Raw genomic sequence first — 24,210 nt, 5'->3', positions numbered from 1 at the left:
TTTGCATGTATTGTGCATTATCCAGTGCCTCTGTCTTTTAGGAGTTATGGCTGGTTCCTTTAAAGAACAGCAGGCCGATTTGTTCAGCAGTGTCGTGCTGGCTGGAAGCCAGCAGGAACACAGTGTATCTTCACGTTCCTTCATGGAGAGACCCTGAGGAGGAAGTGGAGTGGCTGTTCACCTGTAGGAAACAAACGGGAGGCACATCAGTTACATTTTATGTCACAACACTGAGAGGGAACGTGTATGCATGTATATATGAACACTGTTATACTATCAATCAATGAGCCGATAGTCCATAACCAAATATTTGAATGTTCCAAATCATACACGCTTAAAAGGCAACAATGCTATCTAAAATCACAATCTGAAATATTCACATTTCTTGCCATAATTACTTGAAAAATCAATTTATAATAGTTTTTTTTGTTCATAACAACCACTCAGTTATCATACAGTGACTACAAGTATATTTCAACAGGAGGTATCAATTTGACCTGGAATTTGTAATTGGAAATTTAGTTAACCATTCATTAATTTTCCGTAACCGCTTATCCTGTTAGGGGTCGCGGGGGCTGGAGCCTATCCCAGATGATGGGCGGAGTACACCCTGGACAGGTCACCACACTATCACAGGGCTGACACATAGACACAGACAACCATTCACACTCACATTCACACCTACAGGCAATTTAAATTTTAGGGTTGTGGGAGGAAGCTGGAGTACCCAGAGAAAACCCACGCTGACACGAGGAGAACATGCAAACTCCCACAGATCTTTCAAACGATTTATTTCTAAAAATCGCAATTAATTGCTACATGCCAATAGTTAATGGTGATTAATCGCCTGTTTAAAATTCCATTATATTGCATTCTGAAACCATTTTGAAGTCCATAATATTAAAGGTGAAGGTGATTGGGAATCAAATGAATTATATAAAACCAAAAATCTAAAAACATGGTGAGCTGTTTACTGATTAGATATGGACACAAATATTTTTTTTACAGTAGCCATAAATTTAAATGCATCTCTTTGTCCGTTTAGCGTTGATATCCTTCATAAAATACTGTATAAATATACCCAACTTTTTTGGGTATACAATATGTGTTAGTACTTCTACACTTGAGTGGTAAGTGAATGTCTTGATGATATGATATGTTCATATGTTCAGCATAGTAACACTATGCTGTGATATTTTAGGCAGTGGCCTCTGTGTAAGTTGACCTATGAGGTGCACATAAAGAGGCTTCATGTAGTGAAATATATGCATATTATGGATGGAATGAAGCTGTTGACTTCCTAAAAATTAAAGTTTAAAGACAGTTTAAAGTTTAAAGAAGACACAAAGAACATAAAACAATCTCTCATAATTTGTATTATAGCACAAAATATGTTCAAACTGCCCCCACAGAGTGTTATTCCTGTTACATAATCTGATGGCTGATTCCTCACCCCTACAGAGTGAGCTATTGCCCATCTTTAGTGTTTAAAAAGTTGCCCACATATTACTTCAGGGGAAAAGAGGAGAAAGCCAGAGCAGTTGTAGGTAGCATCAGGGTAGGTCTGACTGACAGGATGATGACACACCATATGGAGATGCTGGGCGAGTTTTACCCAGAGGGGGACAACAATGTTTTTTTATTATTTGTTTGCCTCATCCCTGTCAGCCTCTCTTACGGAAACGAGAAGGAAGAGACAGCCAGGTTGTGGAAGTTGACAGCCGTGCATGCAAACGCATGAAAACACGCAGATGCACGTGTGCACAGAAGTGACAGACTGTATTCAGACGCAGACAAGCTACAGACACGAGAACAGGAACACACAGTTGGTGAAGACACACTGTACATACTGGTGAGGGATAGAAGGACTTTTATGCTGTTCTTAATTTTAGAAAGTGAAATTGAAGGTTCAGGTTTGCAGTTCGCTGACTTCAGAGTCGTGCATTTCAGGTTCACTGTAATTACGGCAAAATCTCCAATGTAAACAAAAGCATTGTCCCACCACCACCTGACTGGCATTTCCTTTAGTACATGGACATACAATAGATGACAAAATGTAAGACATAATACTTTGGGGATAAAGGTTTGTTTATATGAGTGATGTTTCTATACACAGTACAGGATGTCTCCTGTAAGTTGTTTAGCAGAGGTGGTGTACCACCAGATCCAGACCCATCTCATTTCCTTATCAATTTATTTACTTAATTTTAGGAGATGACAGTCTAAACAGCAGCCACACTCAAGAGCGTAGGTTTTGTTTTAGAATTAGAAAAGGGATGGGGCACTTGAATTTTGAGTCAAACTTTTAATTTCCTGCATTCTGGTGAATTTGTATGCACCAGGTTGTGCCTTTTCTGCATCATTTCATTCAAAGGTCCAGTGTGTAAGATTTAGTGGGCTTAGTGGTATCACTGCAGGGTGCTACCAACTGTGCAAAGCATGTAGGAGAACAACAGTGGCCGATGCAACCACACAGAAATGTGAATGGTCTTATTTCTGCCAATAGATGCCCCTAAATCCTACACACTGGACCTTTAAAGTGTATCTTTATGTTGTTAGTGAAGGTAGTCTTTACTCACACACAGTGATTAACACTGCAGAAAATGCTGACAGCAGTGAAACAGACTTATTTTCCATTATGATTACTTTAGAAACTTAAACAGATTTTTCAACTACATGTTAAAAATGTACTGTTGCCTCACAGCAGGAGGGTTCCCGGTTTGAACCCTGGGTTGGGGGAGCCCTTCTGTGTGGAGTTTGCATGTTCTCCCTGTGTCAGTGTGGGTTTTTTCTCCGGGTACTCCAGCTTCCTCCCACAGTCCAAAGACATGCAGGTTAATTGGTGACTCTAAATTGTCCGTAGATGTGAATGTGAGCATGAATGATTGTCTGTCTCTATGTCTCAGCCCTGTGATAGTCTGGTGACCTGTCCAGGGTGTACCCTGCCTCTTGCCCAGTGTCAGCTGGGATAGGCTCCAGCCCCCCCGCGCCCCTCAAAAGGATAAGCGGTTTAAAAAAAATAAAATAAAATTCTGAATTTGGCCTTTAATTAATTCAAGTCAGTTCAATCACTTGTCTATAGGCTGAAGACTAGGAGACAATATCTATTAAAACAACAATATCAGTTGCTGCTGCAAAGACAACATACTTGTTTGGAAGCTTCAGAGGTGGAGTGGACTTCTTTTCCAAAATTTCCAATTAACTGCAACATTGCTGTAAAAGTAGAAATATAAAATCAGATGTGTAAATATAAATTTCATGGTCATGTCTCAGTCAAGAAGTTTTACAATGAAGGCCCCCTGCTGACTATCACTTATCCTCCAGTGTAAAACAATGTAACATTAGACATCACTCATACTGGGAAGTCAAGCAGACACTATTATTAGCAAATTGAAATATAAATATTCAGTTATTCATCTGCTCATGTAGAGTAAATCAAACACAAAACAAAGCTCCTTCCCACCTTGTGGATCAATCCTCGGATCAACGAACCTCCATTGCTGGTAATGAGCAGCCAGATCGAGGGGAGTGTAGTTTTTTAGGAGACTCAAAATATCAGTGTCCATTGGCATTTCTCCTGTTGAGTCATTCTTTACCTGAGCATAGCGGAGGGGTTCTAAATATGCTTTGTGACCCCACATGTTCATGGCAGCCCACAGATCAGGACCCTTGGGACCTGAGGAGGAGTCACATGAGTGCCTGCGGGAATGGGGTCTATCTGCAGAAGCGTTAGATGAAGTCCCGCCATGATTTCTGGCCAACATGAAACCCAAACCCTCCTGTGGGAAGTTTCCTTCCACCGCAGCTCTGTGGCCTCTGTGTTTCGGGCTGCTTGTAGGCTGGAAACTCGGGGCACTCTTGTTGTGCACAATACTGCTTGATGAAGTAGCTTGGGTGCTGGAGCTTTTACTTCCTGCTTTCTCTGCCCGGTTATGCTCACCAGACTTCTTCTGAGGTAGGAGTCCCATCCTCCCACTAGACTGTGTCCCATCTGAGGAGCGTGAGTCCTTAGCCGGATGCTTGGACTTTGGGGTGCCTGATTGGCTCTTGGGGGCTGAGTGCTTGTTGCCGCTGCTGCTGCTGCTGCTGCTGTGGGTTGTCAAACCTGGAGGCTGTGTGCGCTGAGTTCTTGGAGCAGGTAAAGCAGGGCAGTCCTTGCCCTCGAGGAATGGTGGAGGCCCTGTGCGTCGCCACTGGGTAGCACCTGCCTTTAAACTCTTGAGGCTGTTGGTGCAGGGTGCCCACTTGGGTGCCATGGAACTGCTGCTGTCCACCCTGTGTGCAACTCGCTGATGGATCCACAGTACTTCTGGATAGTTAGTGGTGTGGGAGCAGTATGGGCACTGATGTCTCACCAGGCCCTCTGTCTTTATGGGCTCATTTACAGTGCCGTCTCCTTCATTTATGGGTAATGAAGACAAATTAAGGAGACTTCCAGCATCATTAGTAGTATGTCCTTGTCCTTTGATCTCAGCACCATTTGGCTTTTCTGTTTTAATGCAGGACTCTGCTGACCCCTGGCCGAGCGGACACGTGTAAGGATTCCAGTATGGCTGACTGAGCAGCGCACTCCTGTTTCTGAGGTAGTCCATGTATCTTGAGGCTTTGGAACCACTCTGGTTAATGTTGTTCAACACAGTGCTGTGTTTGCTGTAGGGACTCAGGAAGTCCTGGTGCTGCCTGTGCAGGTGTGACCTGAGTAGTGAGGCATCGACAGTGTGGAAATCACAGTGCTCACAGAAGTACGTCTTTTTATCTGTAGATGAGAGCAGAGGAAGCAGTGTAAAGACGTGTGGAACATGAGTGTTGTGTCAGTATACGTATGTCACATAGACAGGGATGCAGCAATGCAGGAAACTCTGGTCTTAAACCAACACTGATGTTTAAAATAACAATTAAGCCAATAACCAATGTTGTTATTTATTTCCCCTTTAGTGCCATGGAAACAAAGAAATCTCCATTATATATATATATGATTATGATAATATGATTCCCTCTCTAATATGCATTTTTATAATGCTGTGAAAACATCAACAAATCTCCTTCAAATAACTGCATTTATTGAAGTTTCTTGCCCAAAACTAAATTTTGCAAAAACATTTGAACACATCATGAGAATTGTTTATCTTTGCCCAATACTCATTTTTACTTAATCTGTAAGTTCTGTTAGTGGTTAGTTCAGGCTAATGCTAACTACCTCTCCTCTTCTCCTGCCAATTTCAACATGGATTTGTTGTTTACGACTTAGCATTATCAGGGAAACAATAGGGTGTGTCCCCAGTAGAGCTTAGATTCTCTGCCCAAGCCCGAGCCTGACCCAGCCCGCGGGCCCAAGCCGGGTCGGGCCGGGAGCCCCCCTCCTTCTGACGGGCCCAGGCCGGGCCCGGTCAGCTATGACGTTGTTTTTTTTTAAAGCTATGATTTGATAATGTTATAGGCTATGTATTGTAGCGACCCTGCAGTAAATGTTCTGTTGTAATGTCAATGTTCTGTGAGTTAATGGCATGTTTGGGCTTGAATGAGGTGCGGGGTGCGAGTGTGACGGGGATGAGGAGGGCTGTGTGAGTGCGCGTGCTGGTGTGTGTATGAGCGAGCTGGAGGAGAGAGCAGGAGTGCACAGATGGAGTTAGAGCTAAGTTGTTGTTTGTTGGTTGTTTTGGCGTGGTTACGGCCAACAGTAACCTGTACAGTTCAATAATAAACGGTGGTTTAATTGCCGAATAACTGCGTCATCCTTCCGTCATCCGGGTTTAAATTGGGCTCGGGCCCATAATTACAGTTATTAGTACTACCATGGTATTGTTATAAATGTGCTGAAAATGTTAAAAAGTATTGATACACACATTTGAAAATAACAAACAAAATTAGCAGCACTATACACTTTCTATTGGCACACACATTAAAATGATAGTATGGCTAATACTTACGTAAACATGTGAAAACTATATCAAATGTCTTTGAAATGCATGCTCAAGTGTCTGTATCACTGTGGATGAGGACAAGGTGCCAGTAGCATCTCTGGGTTTGCCTGCACACCAACTCCGTCAACAAGGGAATAGCAACAAAACCCCACATTGCACGCTGAATCTGGAAGGCTGTTGCTAACTTTAGTTGATACTGGACAGTACTTACCATGAATTTTCTTAAAGGGCAGTAATCAAACAACAATGATAATAAAAAAATCTGAAGCTGTTGTTATCTTAATCATTCCATCATCTTAAACACAAATTTGTGGATAGAGTAGACAAACCGCTTGGGTACCCAACTTCCAAGCAGCAGCATTAAATCTTGTTGAACAAAGCAAGATTTCAAGTTTTTATTCAGCAATAGGCTAAGTATAACATGCGACTTTTATTCTCCACAACCACAACAGTGTTCTTTAACAGTTTCAATGACAGTGATTTCTAGTTTTCAAGATAAAATTTTCTTCTAAAAAAGGCTCTTGCTCTCTCAGTACAGCTGAGGCTAACATAACAGTTACATTATATTGTTATGAATTAATAAATTATAAAGCCAACAAAATGTTACTTTAGCTTATTAAATAATTTTGGAATTAAACTTTATTAATCCCTTAAAAATCTTCTGAAGCTAAGGTGCCTTAATGAGTGAGCATTAAAAAAGACATTTTTGTATTAAGAAATGCATTAACAGTTGCTGTAATTCAGTTATATATTCACTAGAGGTCTCCCTTTTCCACATTGGTGGCCTGGTAATTTTGACTTGCCTCACAGCAATATCACAGAGAGACTTGATCTTTCTGTATTGAAGTCCACTGAGGCACACTTGCATGTCCAAAACATAACCTTGGATAATTTAAAAAGCTATGCCTGCGAACTGATTCCCATTTTCATGGAAAGCAAGATAGCACATATATTGTAGTGTGGAGTGGTGTGTGTGGCTTACCCTCCTGGTCTGGGCCCCTGGTGCTGTTGGTCTGTTTAGGTGTCAGGCGGACATCTTTGACTTTCTTAATCTGCAGCGCCTCATAAAACGCATGACCAAGTCCGTTCAACAGAATACGGTCTTTCTGGGAAATCCTCTTGTCACCACCTTTAGTGTGAGCCAAGCTGTTGGATGTGTGATCGAGGCTTGTATCACCCTTCATCTTCTTAATGTTGGAGCTGGAGGTGTCGATTTGCTTCCTCTTCTTCTCCTGCTTCAGGGGTACATACTCGCCCTTCTCTGTGTCATATGCTACCTCGGCATCTGCCAGCCTCTCCTCCCATCCCAGACATTTCTCTGCGGCCTCCACTAGTCGTCCCCTTGTGGCCAACTGCCAGGCTTGGTAACTACAAACTGGATCCAGCTCTGAGATTCGCCTGCCCAGGCGATTTTCCTCAGAAGCCTCCCTCGGTCCAGCACATGTGAGGTTCAGGCTTTCCAAAAAACACCTCTTAGTAATGTCCAACTGCGAGGCGCCAGTGTCTTCCTGTGGTGGATTTTGTGTCTGAGTGCGGCTGTGGTTCGGTTTGTGTAGCTTTTCATGCATTCGCAATGCCTTACGGTCATAGAAGAAGTTACCACAGCCGGCACAGAGCTCATAGAGGCACTCTTCATTTGTCAGCGATGTTGGGTCCTGAGGAACTCCATTGATAGTGGCAGGCGGCTCATTGCTTTTGCCACCTCTTAGCTGGGCTTTCACCCTGTGAATCCGCATATGACTTTGGAGGAACCATGCCTGGCGGAAACGACGTCCACAAATCCGGCAACCGTGATCCTGGGGGCTTCGGTGCTTTTTCATGTGGGACTTAAGGCGTAGTACCTGAGGGAAAACCTGGCCACAGATGCTGCAGGTACAGGGCCCATCATCAGCTCCGTCACCGACCTCAGAGTCTTTACCCTTTACTTTTTTCTTGTTTCCTTTCTTCTTCACTTTCCCGTTGACACTATGAGCTTTGTCAGATGTGTTGACGATTTCCGGAGGGTCAGGTGTCTCTGCGTTATCTTTCTGCTCTTGATTTCCATTCCCCTCCTTGTCACTGAGGTTATGGCTGAATAGACCCAGTTTATGGCTTCGAATGTGAGCCTTCAGACTGCCCTTCTGAGCCGTCCTGTGCTCACAGTACGGACACTTGTACGGCTTCTCCCGTGTGTGTCTTCTCATGTGCTGTGACAGAGAGCTGAGAAGAGGAAAGCTGCGGCCACACACCCCACAGATGTGGCCAGAATTCACATCTTCCTTTGGCTCTGCCTTTTTTTTAGCTGTGGGTTTTTGTGACACATCATCCTTCTCCTCTGTCTCCATTACGTTTCCTGAAACGCCGGCACGTCAAAAACCAAAGCTGTGTGATAAAATCTTCTTACTATAACAGTTTATCTCCCAAAAGTTAGCGAGTTCTCAGAATAGGCATCAAAAATTTGCAAAACGTGACAGCTTTAGTGTCCATCCTGATTTTTGAAGAGATGTTCTTTATCCAGTTGCCTACTGTTTTCACAAGAATACCTGAAAAAAACAGAAAAAGAAATTAAAATTAGGCTTGAGATGAATGCACTTAATATTTAATTTCATTTTTAGTTGCTCCTCTAATGAACAACAATCAGCTTTACAATCAAAACAACTCCAATACACATTCCATGACCGAAAAGGAGCCAAAAATATTACTCCTTTCTCAGAACAGAAATAAATAGAAAAAAATGATGGATGATTGGAACAATAATTTTCAAGAATTTACTAATACCCGTAAAACCAGGAGCTATGCAAAGACCGCCAAACTGTTTTGGATACTTGCACAGTTATGATACATATTGTTACAGACAGGGTAACATGTTAGCAGGTGACTGCTATGACATGAGCGTCACTGTGTTAAAACAAACAGATAAAAAGGACTGTTGTTGCAGCGAAGAGATTTCCAGGATGTCAATAAACATGTTATTATGTTTGAAGCCGTGAAGCCTGTCAGTCACTCCAGCTATGTGACAGTGGTTGTGTGCCATAGCGTTCCTGTGACTGGCAGGGAGTTAGTGAGGATGTTGTTTTTCTGCTGGTTTGGGGTGAGGGAGTTAGCCTTGAAGCGAGTGTGAAAGGAAGCCAATGCTAAAGCAGAGAGCAGGCAGTAAAGTTGGATTGTGGTTTTTGCTGTTTGGCTTCAGCAGCCTGAGTTCAGTTTGCAAATAAACTGAGAACAAGAGCAGCTAATGTCTCATAGCCCTGTGACTGAGAGACACTACAATAAAAAGGGTATGAAACATGTGGTGCTTTCAGGCTGTCAAGCCTATAAACCTTAAAGGAGCAGTGTGTAAATTTAGTGGCACCTTGCAGTTGTAATTGCACATTGTAACCAGCTGAAACTTCTCCAGCATGCAAAGTGCGAACTCCTGATAAGGATGGTTTCAGTGGTCATTGTTCAGGAGGTTTTTTTTATCAGGAGCCAAATTATCCACAGAGGTCTCTTCCACTCCAAAACAAACAGATCAGGTGATAAAAACCACTTAAAAAAACTGAATAAAGCAATTTCATGTTAAAAATCAGTTTTTGGCTCGTCATGGAGGGGTTGCTCACTACAGTGGCCAATGTGAAAACGTGAATGGCCTTATCTAGAGCCACTGTTTGGTTTGTCCGTTCTGGGCTACTGTAGAAACATGGTGTACTCTAAATGAAGACCTGCTCCCTATAGGCCCGTTTCCACCGCAGGAACTTCGGGGTAATTTTACGGGGCCGGGACTGTTGGTGCGTGTCTCTACCGCAGGAACCACCCCCGAAGGACAGAGTTCCAGAACTTTTACAGGGGCTAAACAAGTCCCTGCCTCGGAGTAGGTACTCAGAACGGCCCCAAAAGACTCCTGGCTGGGGCTTGGGGATTACTTGGTGCTGATTGGATATACTCAAGGAGGGATGTGACGACAACAGAAAGCAACAAAATAGCCGGCATTTTTAAAACTCAGCAGACGAGGGTTAGCTCGTTCATATAGCTTCTGCCACCATGTAAAAAAAACTCACTAAATGGCCCATGAAAAAAATATTCTTTCCAGCGGATATCTTAGTTACAACATGATTGAGCTAGCAAAGCAGTTTTGTGTTTATGTGTGGTATTTATTCAGTTTTGGGAAATCACGATGTCTAGAAAGCATCAGTGGCCGCAGCAGCAGCAAAGCTAACATCAGGACGTCATCTGTTAAAAGCCTCCCGTTGTCGGATACAACATGAAACTACTCCAGTTAGCTCAATTATGTTGTAACTAAGACATCCGCTGGAAAAAATAATTTTTTCACGGGCCATTTAGTGAGTTAGTACAGACACCGCTATCAGCTAACAGCTAACGGCGTCCCTACGTCGCCCCGGTCAAAATGGTCGCGCAACGATTACGTCACATCCAGAGCCCGTAACTTTACAGGAACCTTCCTCGTACTCCGCTCTCTCAGTGGAGACACGGCGGTTGAGAGGGCCGAGCGAGAGGACGTTCCTGTAGTAGTTCCTGCCCCCCAAATAGTACCAGGAACTTCTTCAGTGGAAACGGGCCTTATGTGGATATAAACGACTAATTTGAAGGTAACAAAAACATGTAAATTCTTATTTTCAGGTGATTATACACTAAAGAAAACATACTTATTATGTTCCACTTCTGCCAATATCCCCCTAAATCCTACACACTGGACCTTTAAAGTCAACTTTAGAATTTAGAGCAGTAAGAGATATTAATCAGTACGGCTTAAAACTGAACATATAAGTGATGACCAGTGATTTTGTTGTCTTTTTGCCTTACAAACTTAGAATACTTAAAGAAATAAAGATTTACAATATGTAATACAGTGATTCCAGTAATAGTTCTCTAGATAACATCTGTACACTGTGCATGATGATTATTAAATGGTGACAGTATTACGTAAAACACAATCTTTTGTTCTTCCACATCAGTGAACTGCTAGGACATTGATAGACTTTTTGTGTTTCAAACAAAATCCCATTTCCTTTTTGTTCTCTTTTTGTTTTTAGGTGGGTACCCAGAACTCGAGATGCAGAGACTGGTTTCACTATGATTACACTCACAATGAAAGCAGAAGTTGCTTGCATGTGAGGTAGTTTCACTCAGTATGTGTAAAAAAAAAACAAAAAAAAACACAAACCATGTCCTAAGAGAGGGAGCCCGCTGAGGCAATTTGCTTTGCACAGATTTTAGAATAACCTTTGTCTCTCAGTGGATGAGCGACGCCTGTCTCTACGTATTAGAGCGCGGGTCAGTGTCTCAACATGCGTGTGTTGGTCCTTTGGTTTCCTATGCCGAAATTGAGTGTGTGAGGTGGAGCATGAAGAGATGTATTCATTCCTGGCCAACCAGGATGAGCCCTGAGGGGGCAGTCCGGTCTAACTCGCGATCAATAATCCATTATCAACAAACTTCATTTTAGAAGCTCACATACAGGCACAAACACAGCCCTGATTCCAGGGTAAGTACTGGCACAAAAGTGTGGGTAAAGGTACCAAGGTACATTTCTAAATATTACTCTTTAAATAATGGGAGAATTCTTACTTAATCTCTGCTGCTCGTGATAATTTGTGTTAACTTTTAATTTCTAATCATATCTTCTATATATCTAAGACATCTGATGAAACCCAGAGCAAACTGTCGAGGAACAGGACAAACAGTTGTTGTACTCTACATGAAAAATAGCACGACACAAGCAGGGTCTGATGTGGTTAAACATGTTCCTCAGGCAAACATGACTATTTGTTGGATTATTAATAGTAAAAGAAAGTACTCAGTGGCGTATAGCCAGCCAGGCAGTCAAAAGAAAAACCTGCTATTGTGTTGGCCGCACCAGAACTGTCACATCGCCTCATGTCTGGCCCTCTACCCCTCATTGGGGGGTCGAGAGTGTTATTGTTAAAGCAAAGAGGCCTGGGCCTACATGTCACTGTCTTCGAATACATGTCTGGGCAAAAAGGCAGGACAAAAGGCGACTCTTGTTTGTCTTGTCAGTCTTTGAGTGTGGGGAAAACCTAGGTGCACGTAACACACGAAGGCTAGAAAAAGAGATGGCGACTGTGGTCGTGATTTTCAGGGTTTGAGACTGTCTAATTATCTGTATCTGCATCCACGGTCGCATCTGTCTCCATGCACGCCTGCCTGCTCGTGGTCATGTGTGCTGATCCGCTCACGCTGGAATGGGTGTTGTATGTGGAATATGGGAGGAGTTTAGGAGGTTTTTCCGCACACGGCAGGTGTTTGGTAGGCAGACGCCATCAGATTAGTGCACGGGCAACGTGGCACACTGTCTCCAAGAGGGGGAGGATGTGCAAGGAAAACTGGAGGGTGGCAATTAAGGGGTTAAGGTTAAGGCGAATGTAATGAGTTAACACAATGGGGATAAAGTCAGAGAGCTGAGGGCAACAGATGGGAATAAACGGGCCATCAGTATAGAGTGAGCCGCCTCTACAGTATGAGCTTACGCCTTTGTTAAAGCAGCCTACGTGCTTAGTGTGTGCTATATATTTGCATCTCCTGTTTTTGCTAAATCACACAAGAAAATGCAGTTATACAGTATTTGTGCTAAACAAGGAATTTGTTCACTGCATTTCTACCAAAAATCAATCTTATAAAATAATTTGAGCCCTCCAGTTTACTCCTTTTTTCTCCCTTTTCTGTATCTTCTCAACCTCTTCTGCTTTCATCCCATAACTACTGAAAGCCCTTTGGAGGATCTGTTAAGTAATGCAGATAGCCAAACATGTTGCTCCAGGGGCTTAACTCACTTCTTTTAGAATCCCTCGCTCCCTTTTTCTCTCTCTTTTCTTTGGCAGATGAATAGGCATGTCCAGTCAGCTGTCCTCGCATTGATTCATCCTGACGTCCCAACCAGCTCAGCACAAACTCCCTATGGTCAGGGCACTGATGCTGAGAGCCTGTGTGCTGTAATGTGTGTGTGTGTGTGTGTGTGTGTGTGTGTGTGTGTGTATGAAAATATCCACTGTCGGTGTGTCGTATGTGTGTGCTGTGCCTGTGTGCCTGGTTGCTGCACTGAAACTGTGGGTGTAATTTCCTGCCGGGATCTGGAAATAGCATTTCCTCTGAATTTGCTTTGCAAGATACTTAAGCATCCACAACACCCAAACACCTCACACACCTTTTTTAACAAATAAATGTTCAATTATAAATAATATCTGCAAAATTCTGCAACTGGTACAAGCAAGTATGTGTGAACCCCATGACTGTGCATGTATATGTGCCTGCCCGAGTGTGTGTGTATGTGCTGAAGTCATCCAAATATTCTCAACAACCAGCAACAAGCCTGTGCCAACATACCCCTGACTGGAGATAGCATGTGACTGTCCTTATGCTAGTGTTCAAAGCCATAGTCACTCGCTAAGCCTCAGCTCGCATCTACCGTTTTGTGTCTAATAATCCTGTCTGTTTCCACCGACTGCAAACACAACTGAGGCAGAAAACAAAATTAATACACTAACTCAGAATGTTTTCTTTGTTGTAGGTGTACTCTGAATACAAAGGGAGGATATTTTCAATTTTTTTTTTTCCTCCCTTTGTCTTTAGTTTTCCTAAAATTCAGAAACCTGTCTGCTGTGATCACTGTAAATGTAATTGTGCACACAATCAAATCACTTTTAAAAACACTGTGTGTAGGATTACTGTTTTAAAATTGAATTATCATTAAAGCCGGTAAATACTGTCCAGCATCAACCAAGCTCAGCAACAATCCCCCAGACACATAGCCACTGGTGCCATCTTTAATGTTAATTTGATATGGTTTTCATATTTTCACATAAGGTATTGGCTGTTATTATTTAATGTTTATTCTAATATTGTTTATGGTTTTCAATATGAAACTGTGTATCAGTACTTTTTGAGCATTCTTTAGTACATTTTAACAATACAGCAAAAATGCTGATAATTGTGATAATTTTGGTCAATATAATCATTCATTCATCTTCTAACCGCTTCATCCTCTTGAGGGTCGTGGGGGGGCTGGAGCCTATCCTAGCTGACATCGGGCGAGAGGCAGGGTACACCCTGGACAGGTCGCCAGACTATCGCAGGGCTGACACATAGAGACAAACAACCATTCATGCTCACATTCACACCTACGGACAATTTAGAGTTACCAATTAACCTAGTCCCCAATCTGCATGTCTTTGGACTGTGGGAGGAAGCCGGAGAGAACCCACGCTGACACGGGGAGAACATGCAAACTCCGCACAGAAGGGCTCCCACGCCCGGGATCGAACCGGCAATCCTCTTGCTGTGAGGCGAGAGTGCTAACCACCACACCACCGTGCCGCCCTCAATATAATCATGATGTGAAATTTTTGTACTGTTTTCATCTCTAGAAAGTACTATCAAGGGAACTTTCTGGAGGCTGTGTCCCTCAAAAAATTTATTTAACGGCATAGGAAAGTCACTAAAAAAAAAAAAGAAACAATATTTTTACTCATTTCTCATACTGGTGGAACATGATGCAAGCTACGATTTACAGCAGCTAATGTGTGTTGACTGATTCACATTTTTATAGCAGCTTTCCCAACATTTCATACAGTATGTATTCCCTCATTGGAAGCTCACTGTCCTGATACAACTGAATAAAATTTGGAACTTTCAATATGTTATTTCCATGGCCTAGGAAAGTTTGATCAGTATTTTTGAACATGAGAGACTCTCTCTCAAATCCCGAAACCAGAAAATAAAGTCTCAAACTTGTGATGTCAGTATAAAGTCCGGAGCTGCTCCATGGACAATGAATGGGAGCCCTATTTTATGGACCAACAAAATGTTTGTTTCTTTTTTATACCCAAATGTGCATTATTCTATTGTAGTGTTCTCAGTTCTGAAACAGAAAATGTTCCCGTACACTCAGGACATTCCCCTGGGTGCGTCATCTATAACATCTTTCTCAATGCACTGTCTATGGAGCATCTTCAGACTTTATACCCCTATGACATCACAAATTTAAGTTGCATGTGTATTAGCTAATGTTTTTGGATTGTTTTAGACCATAGGAATAACAGGTATGATTATTTAAATGGCCACAGTCTCCTTTGATTTTAATGTTTTATGGTGAATATCTGAAACACACTGGAGCTGCATTTCCACTGACATTTTTAGTTAATCCCTGCTCTGTCCAGCTTTTGTTGTATTTCCTCTTCACAGGCAATGCAAAGGAACATCTGCACCTCCTTGATTGTCCGTGGAACGGGGTTACACGCCAACATTTTTAGATCAAAAAGAGAACAGGCTGAAGTGTGTACAGTGGTCGCAATTGATGGGGTATTTGGAAAAAAGTGGGTTTGTGTATTGAGTCCTTAGAGCTGGGGTGACTATTCTCTTTTGACCAATGAACGGACTGCAGCATTTTGAACTCTACCTTTTAGTATCGGATCAATGTGGTAGCTACCCAAACAGAGGGGAGACGAAAAAAACAGGACTAAATTGAACTGGACAGCTTGGTGGAAACGAGGCTTTATTTAGCTGTAGCTTCCATTTCAATTTATCGGAAATACTTCTTTCTATTCATGAAATAAAAGTCAAAGACCTGACAGTCAGCCATACTGAACACCTGTACAGATCGATGCTCCAGCAAAGGAGAACAATAGCTTCGTTATCTCATTACTTGTGTTTTGGAGCAAGTGTGCAGAAATTCTCTGCTGATTCTCTGCTGATGCAGTTGAAGATGACTCCTTCCAGATGTAGGTGAGTCAACACACTCCCAGGTGCTTGCATGACATCAGTTAGCATGCCCAACATTTAGGTATGTGAGCAAAATAATCTTCCATTTTAAGTTCACAAAAACAGCACTTATCCAAATAAGTGCTACAAAAAGAAATAGAAAATGAGCAATAGAAAGTGACAAAAGTGAAGTCACTCTTGTGCATGTTGACAGTAAAATGAGCCCACTATCATGTGACTGACACATAATAATATACCTCAACACAACTATGAATTTATAACTGAGGCATAACTTGTATTTGGGACCAACACTATTCCTAGAATGACTCAATTGTATAAAACAGTGAAGCAGCACAGGGCTGTGGGCAAACAGCCTAATGTACCTAAGAGATTAGACAGCCATGAGCTCAACAGTCACAAGCACGGACAAACTTGCGCACATTCATGCCCATCCCCCTCCTTGTCCAACTCTGCACTCAGTTACACAACATATACAGGGATTACTCTTCATAGATGAGCTGCTCAATGAGTGGCCTTTTATCATGGAGTCATATAAAGCACACACAGGGAGGGGAAACTGACAAAGACTACACATTCTTGGCATGAGATTTTACCTGTTGTTAAAATGTGAACTGTAACAACAACAAATGTCGCCTGTCTCATGCTGTCCCAAATGCAGACATCAAAACTAACTTAATGGTGCCACTGAAAGCAGAAAAGAAAAGTGGAGAGATGTGATTTCTGCAGACATTTTCAAATGATTCTTCCAATTCTGGCCTCTGTTATTGATGTTAATTTATCTGCTGTGGTAGGTCTGAGAATCCACCATGGTCCTACTCTCTTTTCAGTGTGGATTGGCTAGTGTGGGAGACACTGGAGTATAATCTGCTGGCATTAACTTGCTCTCTAAAAAAAGCACTCTCGACAGGGATTAGATTATCATGGCAAGGTCAGCTCAGACTCGCTGTGACAGTCTCGCTTTATGTCTCTCTGTCACTCTGCTTCATGTCTTTTCACTTGATCGGTTTTTCTGTCATCCTTTTGTTCTACCTACTACCTCTGTCAGGTGTTAATTTTAATACTCATTCATTTCGGTCTGGCCTGAGTATAGATGACACTGCTGATGCAAAAGAAGACATGACAGATTAACACAGATTAAATATACAGGACGTTTTGGTGTCCTCCAAAGCTTGACACCACAGAAACCCTCAACCTTCAAAAACCCACTCGTGTGTTTGTTAGATTAGAGTGAGATTAGATTAAGTAAGAAACAATCTTGGTCATGTTTTGACCTGGAAAATGAGACTGTGATAGTCACACTTGATTTTTTTCTCAGTGGCGCAATTTCAGGATTAAAACCCTGATGACACCTTCAGTTTGAGTCTTGAATTTGGCTTTAAGATACACTTGCCAATAATTAGGTATTTAAAGGCAAAGTCCAATCAGTTTGGTTGAGCTGCAGCTACTTTTTAGTTTCATTAACTTTTGATCTGCTATTTATTTTCTGAATTAGTCAGAATGCCATATGGTGCACAAAACATTAGAAACTACAAGTAGTGCTGCACAATTAATTTAAATATTCATGAAATTGCAATATGGTCAAATGCAATATCCAAATCGCAGGAGCTGCAATTTTTTTGATACAGTTAATGTTACACAACATACTGATGCCCAAGCCTAAATATGAAATTCCAGATGTGCTTGTCATGCTTGTTTTGTACAGACCAAGAGGCAACCTCCGGGGCTTAAAGATGACGCCAAGGTGGAAGTGCCAAAAACTGGAGTTTCTCAAATGGCCACTTGAGGCTGGCTCCTGAAGCAAGTCAATCCCCACAGACACTTATGTGTAAAATGCCTAACTTTAGAGTACAATTATAGCTTAGTACAAAAAACAGTTTTGATCTCTATAGCCAATTTCAACATTCAAGACAACTGTACAGGGACTGAACTTTTATATAATTCACCCATTTACATTTTATTAAGGCTTAAAGTTACACATATTTAAGGGCGGGACTTGATGATAGGCTTTCGTTGCTTCAGTCTGAGTCAGATCCACCCCTCACTCCTCCACAGCTCCACCCTCTCAACCCAATATGGTCACTTCTGGCTCCAAAAAAAAACCAAAATGATGACTGCCAAATTGCCAAACTCAAGCCTTCAAAACATGATCCACAAACCAGTTGGTGATATCACGGTAGTTACTTCCGTTATTTTATACAGTGTATGGTACAGACCCCAGAAAAATCACGTCATAATTTTAATTTTTTTTTTTTTTTTTTCAGTGAAAATGAAATGCAAAAATTACCCTTCTCACTAAAATATCTGTCAACAGAACCACAATTTTATTATTTTGCGTATTGTGCAAAAAAACACAGGTACACCATTTACCACCATGGACCTTTTTTCTTTTTAAACTTTTTTTTTTATTTCAATGTCCTGATCAATTAATGTGGTAACTGGTTCAGTTATACCTGCATGGCAGTTGAGTATTAAACCTCTTAAACCTTTTGAACTTCTAAGTTGCATGGTTGTAAATTAAATAACAGAAAAATAATAGCTTAATTCAGAGCTGCTCCCTTTTTATCTTAACCATCTTGACCTTTTGTGATAAGGGTATTTTATCTCAGTAGTGAGCTTTGTATGGCTGTGATCTTTTAAAGTGTGATACAATATATATTACACTGAAATATTTAAATTAGGCCAGAAATCCTTTTAGTGTTTACATTTTTCCTCTGTGATCTGGATAAGAATTTGGTGTTGATCTCAGCCAAATGCAAAAACTTAATAACTGATCAAACCTATAGCATAATGTCATGATTACAACCAGTACTTTGCCTATGGGATTGCTCTTTTGTGATATGTAGATCAATGCACAAGATCAAGATTCTCAGATTACATAGAAGATGCTGAGTTGTACTACAGGAACAACATGTGTGTAATTCCCTATTTCCTGCTATGATTAAGGTAAGGATTGAAGGGTAAGGCGATACCTGCGATTTTACCCTGGAGCAAAAGAATGACAGCTGGCAGTAGGGTCTGGATTAGGTTTCCCATAGGGGGTATTGCATCTTTTACACCACCGCTTCTTTGGAGTAGAATGGGCCGATAAGTAACCTGACTCCCTCAGACCCATCCAATCTCGTCTCCCTCTGTCTCAACGGGGCCAAACAGAAGGGATCTGTGAACGCCTTACTCATCCCTCCCATCTTCCATCTGGACATTTTGCCAGTGTTTGCACTCCAGTTCCTCCACTGGAGACTTAAAGGGCAAGTTCTTTTTTTTCCCAAGGAATGTATCTGATTCATCACAAAACCCATTCAGTATTTACTTCCACTTTGTTTTGGTGGACGAGATATTATCAAAGAGAAGTTGCTTTGTAACCAGAGAGGAATGCTGCACTGCACTAGACCTGTGCCTGACTTTAATTAGACTACAACACTCTTCATATAAAGAGTAATATTTGAGTTTATGATGGCAGGGACATTGAAACAGTTCCTACAGTAAATGCTCATTTTTTTTCCAATTTCAAAAAATGTTTGACATATACACTGATTTAGTTCTCTTTAACAGAACGTGCTGACAGATCTTAACATCAGTTAACTGTTATTTTCATTAGCGATTAAAGTAGCAATCTTCAATATTTCAGTACTGGTTGATTTGTTATAACAACAAATGCAATTTAATATGACAGTTCAAAGAGTTCGGGGGGGGGGCAGAACAAACTATTGTCATTTAAATTAAGAAATCAGGCAACAATTAGCCTTTTTCAATCATTCTGTGAGCAACTTTTAACAATTTATGCTGCAAACAGTATGAGTCTGCAGACGGCAGGGCACAGTGAAAGGCGCTGGTTACCTCATTTAGTTGGAGGTGTGCAGCCTGTCACCTGCTTAATTGAACAGCTCACTGTGACTGCTCCTTCTTCCTGCAATATCTTTAACTATTCCACTGTCAAAACATGCTAAAAATGATCATTGTCTTGTTTTGTAGACACGCCTTTGATGGACTATTGCGCTAAGTGCTAAGCTCACCTCATTTCCTCTGACTACTTTATAGTAAGTTAATTTGTGTTTTGCCAGGTAATAATGTGAAGGTGCAGCAGTCGAAAATTTTTGGTTTGCATTAGCAGTAACTTCACACAGCATTTTTTCTCTGAATGTCACCCTTGAAACTCAGTTAATAATACTAATATCTCCATTCTTTCATCAGTGTGCTAAAGGCTTAATCATCATCGTGTAACCTCATTCGGTGATAAACAGTGGCCCCTTTTACACAGCCTGTTCAAGGAAGGAATGTTGCTCTGTTATTCCACTTTGCTGTTCTGTATTGTACAAACACGCAATGGGGGATTTAAGAGTCGAACTGTCATCTGTGTAAAAAGTGTGAACAGGTAGGATGGGACAGGTGTAACGTTTTGTTTTGACGATGTGCTGTGTGTGTGACCCACCACCGCAAGATTTAAAAAGCAGCTAGCAGTGGTTAGTGGCTAACTCAAAGCAGAAGTACAGCAACCAATAATTGGGGAGACAGTGAGGTCTGGGAGGTCTTTACTCTGCAAGCAATGGACAAGACTGACCGACATCTAACTGAGACTTTAAATGATTGTTATTGCCATGTTATGCCACTTTTATTGTTTGTAAAGTACTGCTTGATGTGTATGTTATATGTCAAACTAGAAGCTGACGATATAGTGTTACATGTCACACCCATCATGCCTCTGGCGGCACAGTGGTATGCTATCCAAAATCACACATTGTGGCAGCATTACACTGACATTGTTTGGTTCTGTCTAAAAAAGTGTATTGAAATACTTCATTGCGTCAGTATTGCGGGATCATTATATAAAAAATTGTAAAATTATGTAAATGGAATTAATTTAATCTTCTAATTTCTTAAATAATAGTTTGGGCCATAAAGTGCCAGAAATGCCCATCACAATTTCCTGATGACAAGTTGAAATATTTAATCCGAAAAATGCAAATATTCATATCTGAAAAGCTGAAACCAATAAAAGTTTATCCAGAGACTTATTGTTTCAGCTCTAATTACATCAGATGTCTTGCCATGGTATGATGCAGCAACTAGGTGTATGCTTCCTTTCCCATCTGTTTACATGTTGTCCCTATAAGTTGTTTAATATTTTGGGCCACAAGGTCCAGGTAGCTTGGACCAACACACCCCATACAGACAAAGACAACACGAGAGAGACGGGTAGCATATGTTAACACTGCACTGAATCCAATATGTGGTCCATCTGTATGCTCTGCTGTGGGGTTATAACATAATAGCAGAGGAAGCAAACTCAGCAGGAATGTGCACATGTATGCACACACACCATTTTAGAAACAGATTACTATATTTTGCAGACTTATGGCCCTGTGCACTTACATTACATTATTAGGTATTGTGCCAGCTCAGGTGCTTTTCTGAAACTTTTAGGTATCATAATAAGGTATTCAACGGTTAAATGCTTTATAATTAAATACAAAAATACACAACAGAAATAATAATTTATTGCTGTAACCTACTGGTATATCTGTGACTTTTTCAAATTGTGCGCATATTCATATGAGGGTGAATAAAGGGAGTTGGTCTACAAGATATTTTGGATGTAAGCCACCGGCACATGCTGTGGTTTAACAACCTCTTAATGCGTTCACAGGAACAACAGCATGATGACTTTGACCTGTTTTGAACACCTATTTCTCCTGGGATTTTCCTCCTTTACAATTTCCTCTCCTTGAAGTACCTCACAGGAGTTTAAAGACTCAAAATGTAATTTGTTGCAGTTGATCATCTCTTGCTATTTTTGAGGGTTTTTTTGTTTTGTTAAATGCTGTTTACAACGCCATGCAGTGTGATTTCTGTTTGTGATTTTGTAGTAATGTTTTTCCTTGTCACACTGACACGCTTGCAGCAGTCCCATAATGGGTTTGGCACTGTGCATTTGAAGCCGTATTTTGTTGTTGTCATACTCCAGATTACAGAAAACAAAATGTCTCAGCCCATTGTCACACAAGGGAGCTGCCCAAAGTGGAGATGGCCTTACCCCTCACATCTTCCTGTCTGCTCTGTCTGCACCCCTCCCCCCTTCCAGCAACAAGCCCCTGTCCAGACCCCAGTCTCCTGACCTAATCTGGATGATTAAATCATTTTTCTTTAGCACAAATTTTGTCCCCCCGCTACTCTTGTCTGGTAGTCGTCGCACACCCTCCCCTATTGATCGTCATGCTGAGGAGATTACCCTAATAGCTGGGATTACCTCCCCACATGTTGGTTGGCCACATACACGGGGGAGGGGGGGGGACTGGGGATGGTGCATGTTGTGCATGATGTGCAAGTGTATGGGAGGAGGTTGGGAGGGGTGGATGAGTAAGAAATAGAAAATCTGGGTTGGTTTATTGTCTTTGAAAAGAGCTACAACTGCTATCATGTCTGATTGCCTGTGGGATATAATTAGACTTTTTTAGGACTACATAATTTATCCTTCAATGCTAACACTGATGATAAGTCATGAGACAACAGCAGGAAAGATAAACACCCCAAAGACCTATTTGACACACATTTGTCCTCTCATGCTCATTAACTCTAAACACACCAGGTTTGAAGGCCAGTGGTATCACCTTGCAATGCAGTTCACTAGAGATGAAACAATTAGTCGATTAACAGAAACTTAATCTCCAGCAATTTTGATTATTGGTTATGCCGAATGCCAAACATTCTTTGGTTATGTGAGGATTTTCTGCTTTTCATTTTCATTAAATCCCTTTTGGTGTTATGCCTGTTGGTCGCACATACGCAATTTAAAGATGGGATGCTATGATAGGTATTTCTTTTTTATTGACTTAACAATTAATCACTAATGAAGATAAATGTGAGTTGCACTCTTGCTGTTTACAAATCACCTTTCCCCAGCTAGAAGCTCTGATAACAATAACCACAACAATCCAGCCAGCTCTGTCCCATCCACATGTTTCTCAATGGCTCAGTTGGACATCTCTGCTCGGCTCTGGTTACTGAGGTGTTTCGGTGTTTCTAACAAGTAACAGAGGTGGAGGAAGGTAGAAATCAAGATGTTATACCCACAGAGGCAGGCAGGCAGAGAGAGAGAGAGAGAGACTGGAGGCCATTGAGACAGTGCAGAGAAAAGGAATTCCGTTAATCCGCCTCTGATCTGGTACAATGGCAGCCTTGTTGTCTGTCCCATTTGCACTCACTTAGCACAAGTTTGCGTGCGTTGATAATGTTCACTGATAGCTGGTTCACAGCTGTGCCAAACCGCAGCAAAGACAATACTAACAGCCCGATAATGGTGATGATACTGTGGAGGAGAGCGTGTAGCAGCCTGCTCCAACACGAGATCCAGAGGACACTTGGCCCGAGTGTTTCACTATAACTGACATCCATATTACCGACTCACTAACCGACGGGATGTTGTAGTTAACTTTCGCCCACACAAACTCCCCAAAACAGAGCACCCATACGCTGCCTGAGCCACCACAGCATCCCACTCCTGTCCGCCACACTATCTTTCGTTAGTTAACCGTCGTTTAGCTTACCTTAAAGGGGGTTAACGTTAGGCGGCAGGTCGCTCCTGAAGGAATCCCATCACCGATAAAAAGCCGTCGGCGAGCTTCGTTTAACAGATAAACACTTGTCGACAAATCAGGGCGCCGTCCGTTAGCTGGGGGTTCATCTCTTTTCTTCTCCGTAGCGTTAAAACTTCACTGTCTCTCAATCACAGCGGTGCACCTGGACCGCAGTCCTGTCCTCCTCCTGCGCAGCGGCAGCAGTCGATGTTGGGGACTTGAGTGACGCGAGAGATAACGTTATTAACGTTAATAACAAGCAACGGCCGGTGATCTCTGCGTGCGCGCGGCTCTGCTCCACTCACTGCAACTGAGCTGTGAGGTGACCGGTGGGCGCGCGCTGGGTAGTTACAACTGATTAACGTTAGTTCACTGGAGAACATGTCGTCGTGGCTTTAATGTAAAGGTGGATGAGCTCTAAATGGCCTGCACACGGGGTCTTCCTCTAGCATACAATCATTTTTTCAGTCAAACCGTGTGTTCTTACCCTCAGAAAGTAAGTAAAATATTTATTTAAAGGGTTTAAAACCCCATTAGCCAAACTGCTTCAGTGCAGTGTGACTAATCATAGTGTGTTTTGGTTCATAAGTATTCTCCTATCTACCTTATTCTTGAGGACACTAGGCCTACTGTAGAAAGGATTATGGGCCCAACTTCCAGGGAGATAGCGGAAGTAGCAGTAAGCTAGTTAGTCCCCTAGACTGTCTAGACTGTGGTTAGTCCCAGTGGCTACTCTTGGTGGCTAACTGCCAACGCTGGTTCTTTTTGAAAGTAATTTGCCATCAGTTTAGTAAATACTTATTTATTTTTTAACAAATATTTAACTAATGTTAACTTTTCTAAAATGTCTTTGTGAAGCTCTGGTACCTGTTGCACTGTCCATGTCTGTAACGACTAACAACCAGTCTAAGCTAATTTTTTTGTCTTTGTTGACTGTGTGTTGAACATGTAACCAGAACAAAAAGGGATTGTTCCCGTTGCAAAAGGCACCACTGATATGAGAAATAAAA

The 24,210-nt window shown here is 41.8% G+C and overlaps 1 protein-coding gene across 1 annotated transcript; it reads right to left on the bottom strand.

Moving 5' to 3' along the window:
- Window positions 1-23,448, bottom strand: LOC117264134 (zinc finger protein 516-like). The gene is made up of 5 exons (XM_033637965.2): window positions 23,171-23,448; window positions 6,904-8,443; window positions 3,464-4,756; window positions 3,149-3,213; window positions 1-181 (listed from the first exon to the last, which is right to left on the bottom strand). The coding sequence occupies exons 2-5, from the start codon at window positions 8,243-8,245 to the stop codon at window positions 131-133; spliced, it is 2,751 nt and encodes a 916-aa protein (XP_033493856.2). The 5' UTR covers window positions 8,246-8,443; window positions 23,171-23,448; the 3' UTR covers window positions 1-130.
- Between the last annotated feature and the right edge of the window lie 762 nt (window positions 23,449-24,210).

Source organism: Epinephelus lanceolatus, chromosome 16 (genome assembly GCF_041903045.1).
Source record: "Epinephelus lanceolatus isolate andai-2023 chromosome 16, ASM4190304v1, whole genome shotgun sequence".
NCBI classification, from domain to species: Eukaryota; Metazoa; Chordata; class Actinopteri; order Perciformes; family Serranidae; genus Epinephelus; species Epinephelus lanceolatus.
Note: the sequence above shows the minus strand (reverse complement) of the source record. Positions and strands in the feature narration are given on the sequence as shown.